The 7990-nt window shown below is 35.6% G+C and overlaps 1 protein-coding gene across 2 annotated transcripts in view; it reads left to right on the plus strand.

Moving 5' to 3' along the window:
- Positions 1 to 7990, plus strand: part of cry2 (cryptochrome circadian regulator 2) — a 16327-nt gene that overhangs the window by 3550 nt on the left and 4787 nt on the right. For both annotated transcript variants that reach the window (XM_016511555.1, XM_016511556.1), the window contains exons 2-6: positions 1148 to 1256; positions 3924 to 4066; positions 6593 to 6866; positions 7125 to 7265; positions 7858 to 7962. In XM_016511555.1, the coding sequence (XP_016367041.1) occupies positions 1148 to 1256; positions 3924 to 4066; positions 6593 to 6866; positions 7125 to 7265; positions 7858 to 7962 (772 nt within the window). The remainder of the gene's footprint in view (positions 1 to 1147; positions 1257 to 3923; positions 4067 to 6592; positions 6867 to 7124; positions 7266 to 7857; positions 7963 to 7990) is intronic.

Consider the following 7990-nt stretch of genomic DNA (forward strand, 5'->3'; position numbering starts at 1 on the left):
GTTTATACGTGAAATTCTGGAGGGGACGTCGGATGGCGTCACGTGGGACGTAATGACGTGTGCCATTAATCGAATTATGTACTATTAAATGTAAAACGGGAACATGAAAGGAGTATTCTAAAAGCAACTCATGTAAACACCATAATCATAATATTGGCTTATTTAGAATAAGGTAAATAATTAGATTACTGATGTCCATGTAAACGTAGTCAATGCCTAAACATAGCGCCTAATGAATCTGAGGTGGTCAAGGTGGTACAAGTTGTAGCTCTCAGAAAACTCCCGGTTCACAAGTTGTAATTAACGTTAGGAGTTGTACGAGGATGTGAACGCTTTTTACGAGTTGGTATCGTAATCGCGGTAATTACGATATGCCGTGAATGCACCTTTACCACGTATGCTGTAAGATGAATTGTGTGAATTAATGAATAGGCCTAACCCAGTACTAAAAATATTTTAATGGAATGTATATCAGTGCATTGTCATGTAGCTAATCGGTCAAAACGCCGTCAGTCTTTTGAATTATTTAAATTTATTACAATAAATGTGGTGCATGCTGAATCAGACATTAAGAGTTTTATTAAATATTTGTTCAGTTATAATATTCTTATTGGGGGGGGGGGTTGATTCTTTTCAATTCAGCAGGATTTGTTTAATGATAATTTCGGCAGGTGACATCGCTACGCCAGTATTTTTACACATTTGTAATTCATTCGGAAGAAAACGAGCGAGATCAATTCATTCTCTTGACCGATTAGTTCCAAACAGATTTTATTCACTGCTACCTATTTTAAATAGTAGGCTATGTTGGGAGTAGCGAGCTGAAGTTTATTAATTGTCAGAGGTTGAATGGTATTTACAGTTGTCCAGTGAAAACCTGAATCAATAACCAATGGAGATTTGGGTGATCCGTGTAAGGTGCTAATAATATTGCAATTTGCAGTAAATCATTTGCATGTGTACTTAAAATATGTCATTTCAATTTGTCCCAAATGTTGACAGAAAAAAATATACAATATGTATACTACATTATTGAGAAATAACTCCTGGTAAATTACTAAAATGTAGCTCTACTACAAGGTCATGGCATATTCATATAAATTTACTTTTGTAAATAATGTAATATTTCACATTTTCTCTCTGGCAGATTTTTACTGGAATCTTTAGAGGATTTGGACACAAGTTTGAGAAAACTGAATTCAAGGCTTTTTGTGGTGCGAGGACAGCCAGCAGAGGTCTTCCCAAGACTCTTCAAGGTTTGTATTTCTCTCAGGATATTTGTCTTGTGCCTTTTAGTCTCACTTTGGCTTTTAAAATCTAAATAGGTATGTCTGATAACATGAAACATGGAAATTTTCCACCAGGTCTGATGATATACTGGTGCATAAAGCAATGCTGAGTTTTTCAGCATGTCTAAGTGTTTACTATGGTTAGTGGATCTGATGTAGCATAAGCTCATTTTTAATATATCTACAGTGATGTTAGTGGTCAGTTATCATTAGTCGGTTCAGCTGCATGTGATGACTTGTTTCAGAAATACACAATAATTTTGTCAGGGTTTAGTCTACATTTTTCTCAAAAGCTAAAAGCAAAACTTTTTTTTTTTTTTTTTTTTTCCAAAGCCGTATAACAATGGATAACAAGCCTGAACACTGATTTAAAACAAATATCAACCTCTGGCTAATTAGTTTAGCAAACATTAGCTCTTGGCTGGTTGCTATGGTTCCAATATATACACAGTGCACATAGGCTGATGATACACAGGGCAACTTTTTGAGCAATTTTTCTTGGGCACTTTCCCATTGAAAATGGGTAACAAATTTCTATCTGGATACTTTAGATCGGTCGTGCGCCCTGTGTCTCACCTGGTTGCCTGTTGACGGCAACATAGGTCAAAGCTGCCCGGCAACATTGCTCAAAAAGTTGCCCCGTGTATCATCAGCCTTAGTCTGCTGGGAAGAGCGTAGAGGAAGCATTGGGTGTTGTGATCACTGGTCCATCACAGTGTGAGCGTAAGAAACATCCTCAAGCTAGTAGATTCATGAAAATGATGTTCAATTTCCTATGTTGCCCATTCGGTACAGGACATAATAGAAGGATGCGATGTGACAAGGATGGTGTTTGGTGGAAATCACGGTTTAAGTTGTTTCTGTTTTATTATGATAAGACTAACAAAATCACAAAGTGTTTGGAGATGGTCTCCATGGAGGATGACAAACCTCGTGTTGCTTTAGTCTTAGAGTTATGTGTTTTAGGTTGTCAGGGGGTTACATCTTCCTCGGTTTTTTTTTTTGGTTTTTTTTTTGTGGGCTGGTTACCAAGTGTGATAATTGATGTATTTTTTTATATTACAAGTACACAACCATTCAAAAGTTTGGGACCAGTCTTTTTTTTTTTTTTATCATTTTGGAAGAAGTCTCAAACACAGTAAAAACATTAAAAAAAAAATTTTTATATAGTGAAATATTATTATAATTTAAAATATTTTTTTTCCATTTGAATATATTTTCAAATATAATGTATTCCTGTGATGGCAAAGCTAAATGTTAAGCAGCCACTATCTCAGTCTTCAGTGTCACATGATCCTTCAGAAATCATTCTAATATGCTGATTTGGTGGTCAAGAAACATTTCTTATCAATGTTGTAAATGTTTTTTTCTTAGTATTTTTGGGAAAACTGCAAATTTGTTTCAGGATTCTTTGCTGAATAGAAAGTTCAAAAGAATAGCATTTCAAAAAGGCATATTTTGACTTTTATTATCACATTGATCGGTTTAATGTATCTTGCTGAATAAAATGAAATTTAAAAAAATATATTGACTGCAAACTTTTGAACGGTAGTGTATATGTTCTAATATGTAATTAACTATATACATTATTCTTGTATTATACACTTGAAAGTGACTTTTTTTATTTACATTTTTTTCAGTATTTTTATTCAGTAACACAAGATCTCTCACAAAATTTTACACTAACTCAGAAAATGTTACACTTAAACTCAGTTTCAACCAATATAATGAAAGCAGTTTGGTGTTAAAATCCAATTTCACAGAAAATGACATGGAAATGCATAAAATCTTTAAGTCACAGAAGATTCATGAAGTTCTATAGTGAATTTTTTCTACTTATGCTCATTGTGTGTACAATCGCTATAAAATAATTTTTCAAATCCTAGACCTCATTTTCCTTATTCAGTAATCATGAACAGCTGGAAAAGTCATGGAAATTAATTGCTCGAAAGGTGTGGGAACCCTGAGTAATATGTGTTTATTAGCTATGCTTGCTAAGGCAATCATCTCTACTATTTAGGGTTTAGGGGACTATTCAAATCCCTAACCTAAAGTAATAAAGTTCAGTGCATTCCACAGCTCTTAAAGTTCTCATTTAGATGCTCCAATAATTCAGTATTCAGCTAAACATCTGAGTCCTAATTGATTTACACCAGCATTTTAGAGTAGTTTGCTATGAAAGATATAATTTTCTTGCCGTCAGAGCAGTCTTCTCTCTTTTGAGCACGGCAATACATCACTCAAGTGGCTTGTACAAAGCCTTTGGCAGGTTAATACTGCTGTTTATGCAAGGGGGTGACGGCACCAGCACATCAGCCCTTCAAAGTGCGCTTGTATAGCCAAAAAGTCACAGAATTAGCCTACAGTACACTACTTCTAAACAGCTGAGTAGCACAGCGTCCGTTTGTGACGACTACCTGAGTGATGTGTGAAAGGATATTCAAAATGACTAGTAATGGTTTTCTTTTTCAGGCCTTTTGGTAATAACACTAAATTACTATATCACCAGATGTACTTGCTGTCAAAAGAAGCAGTTTAAGTGGTGAAGATACTACACCCTGATGTTGTTCTAGTTAGTTGTAATATTTGTATGATTCTTTAACATGTATATCTGATCTCTCTTGTCTCTTTTAGGAGTGGAATGTCACACGTCTCACGTTTGAATATGACTCTGAGCCTTATGGCAAAGAAAGAGATGCAGCCATCATTAAAATGGCACAGGAATACGGTGTGGAAACCCTGGTACGAAACACTCACACGCTCTACAATCCAGACAGGTGGGTGATGAACTGAACTTGCACACATTCCTCATGGAAAACTGACACGCATACACACACACACTCATTCACTCACAGATGCAACCTTTTTGAGGTTAAAGTTTTGTAAAGAAATTCATTTAGTGCAATTATTTGTCTATAAAAATGTCTATTACATTTACTCAAGCATGTCAATATTTGACAGGTAGTGTATTAACCCAACTCAAGCGCTATCACACACCCGATGCACGCCCAAACAAAGATATATATATATATATTACATTTACAGATTAATAATTTATTATTTTTATAATTCTGAAATAATTATAATTTAATATTAATTATAATTGTAAATTTAATAATTTGTCATAGCTGCGAGTATGTGTGTGTATGTATGTATGTATGTATGCATGTGTATATATATATAATAACTGAAAATGTAATATGTATTGTTAACATAATAATAAATAGTACTTACATGTATTAATAATACATATTACATTTACAGTTGTATATTTTTCAGCTATTATAATATGTTTATGTATGTGTTCAGTATGTTTTCTTCTTTTTTTTTGGCAAGTATATAGGGAAACTTTCTGACATTGTATCAGTTTTTTTTTATTGCATCAATCTACTAACTTAAAGTTCAAATTTAAAAAATAATCATTTATATTAGGGACAATAAAAATGTTGTCAGTACAAATCTGAACTAGCTGGGCCAGAGGGGAAAACCTCCTTTTAGTGCACATCATGGGGCAGCACTCCCTAATCATTGACTAGATTGCTCAGTAAACTTTGCCAGCACTTTTAGCATAATATGACATTAAGATGAACTGTGTGCTATCGTGACCCTGGCCTGCACTTGTGTTTGTGTAACTGCCATTCTCTCTCTCATGCCTTTCCTGAGAGTATTACCAAACAGGAGAGAATGACTCTCCCCTTCTCAGATCATCATGCAGATACCACTACTCCTGACGTGTAATGTAAAGCAAGTGGCCTTTTGCGTAGGTTACATAAATGGGACGGATGTTGGTAATACGGCCAGATTCTATGTCTCATTCAGAAGGGAAGAGAATGAGCTTGCATGCATAAGCGTGTGTGAATGCATGTGCAGGTGTGCATATGACGTCTATCGCTGCCCTGGACGTTATGAGACTCGCTGCTGCCATCTGGAGGTGGGAAGCGGCCCTGTCGGTCACACTGTGAAACATGTGCTGTGGGAGGGAGGGTGAAATAGCTCAGCATGCAAGTCACCACCCCAAACATGTGCCAGCCAAGCGCTGGGCTTTTCCTAAGGAGCACGCAGATGCCCCCTGATTCCGCACCGTGCCGAGAAAACCGGCCAATGGCAGGGGCGGATATCAACAGGAGTTGTATAAGATCAGGACTATAAATAAGGGACAGACTGTTAATGTGTTAAGGCTGTTGTTTCTCTCTTAGAGGAGCAGCTGAGACTATTAGCTCCTCTCTTTGAGTCTCTCCGAGCCAGATAGGCATATGTGCTTCCATTTGAAGAATGTGGGGAAATGTGTTCCTATTGGACACACTGCCATGCAAACTTTCTGCTTGATCCAATATGACTTTACTTTAGTGACCTTGTTAACTTAAGAATAAAATTGGGCTTTTTGCAGTGCCACTTTAATAGAATGTTCTAGAAGTGGTGTGTCCAATAATCAAGCAAGTTTGTATTATATCACTCAGGGCAGCAAGTTGTTGTTGTTATTTTTCAGTAGTTCAGATTTTTCCCACCACATTTTATATTTTATTTTGAATAATTTAATGTTTTTTTTTGTTTTGTTTTTACTTTTAAATGGTAGCTTTTTTTGTATGTTTTTTTTATAGGAATGCTTTTCAAGTCTTTTATGCTCACAAAGTCTGCATTTATTTAAAAAAAAAAAAACTGCTATGTTGTGAGATATTATTACAATTTCAAGTTTTCTGTTTGAATTTATTTTGAAATGTTATTCGTTCCTGTGATGGCAAAGCTGAATTTCCAGTCTTCAGTGTCACATGATCCTTCAGAAATAATTCCAGTATGCTGATTTGGTGCTCAAGAAAGATATTATTATTACCAGTAAAGAAAACCTTTGTGCTGCTTAATATTTTAATGGAAACCGTGATCCACTGTAATTTTCAGGACTTTTATAATGATAATGTTTAAAAGAACAGCATTTATAATATATTTATAATAATGTCCTTGCTCAAAAGTATTCCTTTCCACACAAAAAAATAAAAATAACTTGCTGTCCCCAAATTTACAGTAAATTACAGTACAGTAATATAACAGTAGTGTAATTTGCAACGGATGTTTTATCCACAAATGTAAAACCTACTGGGCCTGTGACAGCCTGTGTGATCAGCTGGATCAAACTCTTACCGAAAATGAACTCGGTGATGCCTTTGAAAATTATTTATCTACTCTAAAACAACAAGACAAAACCAAAATGGTTCAAAACAAAGACATTCCCCCTTCTAAGGGCTGTTAAAATTCAATATAGCTGCTTTTAGGCAGTGAAATCTGAGACATGTTTTTTGCTTTTCCCTCAGGATCATAGAAATGAACAACCACAGCCCCCCTCTCACTTTCAAGAGATTTCAAGCCATTGTGAATCGACTTGAACTTCCCAGGAAACCATTGCCGACCATCACTCAAGAGCAGATGGCCAGGTGTCGGACGCAGATCTTGGACAATCATGATGAACGTTATGGCGTACCCTCTCTCGAGGAGCTGGGTTTTAAGATTCGGGGTGACAGCTCACATGTATGGAAGGGTGGTGAGACAGAAGCCCTGGAAAGATTAAATAAACACTTGGACAGAAAGGTGAGACATGGTGATACTTTATAAAGTTAAATAATTTAGAATACGTTTTAATAATGATTGTTGACTACTTAATTATTAACAAGAAATACAGTTATGTATTTTTAAATAAAATGTAGTTGTTGTTTTTTTTAACTCCAGTGTATTTCTAGAACGTAATAATGAATGAATGGTTATATATATCTGTCAAAATAGTTATTTTTAATTTTTATTTATTTTTCTTTTTTTAATATTTGATTTAATCATGTTATTTTGATGCAGGCCTGGGTAGCAAATTTCGAGAGGCCTAGAATAACTGCTCAATCACTGTTCGCAAGCCCAACTGGACTTAGTCCTTACCTACGATTTGGATGTCTGTCTTGTCGCGTGTTCTACTACAATCTGCGGGAACTTTTCATGAAGGTAAGTCATTGCTATTTTATGGCATTGTTGGTAGTCTAGAGAAGTGGAAGTTTAATATTCTGCGGTAGCTTGTTTCGAAATTATGAAAGTGGATGTTCAAATCAAATAATTACACTTGCCAATAGATGCATTTGAGTTGAATGATAAAGGGACCTAGAATCTAGCCTTGGGGACGCCACAAAAAAAAAAAAAAGATAATTATATGCTACTTGCCAAAGTTCTGGACACACTTGACTGAATTTATTTTTCTTGTGGTCTTAAAAGTCCTTTTGATCTAAAGGTTGATGTTGAAATGTGTCTAAATTTGAATTTATTTACAAAACTAATAAAATGGATAAGTTGGTCCATATAGTGATGCAAAAGCATACATGGGAACTTCAGTACTCATAAAAAGTATGACAGGTGGATACTTCATGAAGTTAGCTTTGAAATAGAAAATTCAAATGTGGCAGTAATTATGGTATAAGAAATAATTATCGATGCGTCCTGTTGAATATGCATGTATTGTTATAAAAGACATACTGTAGAACTGCCACAGCATAGTAAAAAGAATATTTTGTGACTATTTTCATGACCTCTTGCACTTGTCCAGCTGCGGAGACGCTCCAGTCCACCCCTCTCGCTCTTTGGCCAGCTGCTGTGGCGAGAGTTTTTCTACACGGCAGGCACCAACAACCCCAACTTTGACCATATGGAGGGGAACCCCATCTGCGTTCAGATACCCT

Source organism: Sinocyclocheilus rhinocerous, unplaced genomic scaffold, assembly GCF_001515625.1.
Source record: "Sinocyclocheilus rhinocerous isolate Xijiao unplaced genomic scaffold, SAMN03320098_v1.1 scaffold534, whole genome shotgun sequence".
Taxonomy (NCBI): domain Eukaryota; kingdom Metazoa; phylum Chordata; class Actinopteri; order Cypriniformes; family Cyprinidae; genus Sinocyclocheilus; species Sinocyclocheilus rhinocerous.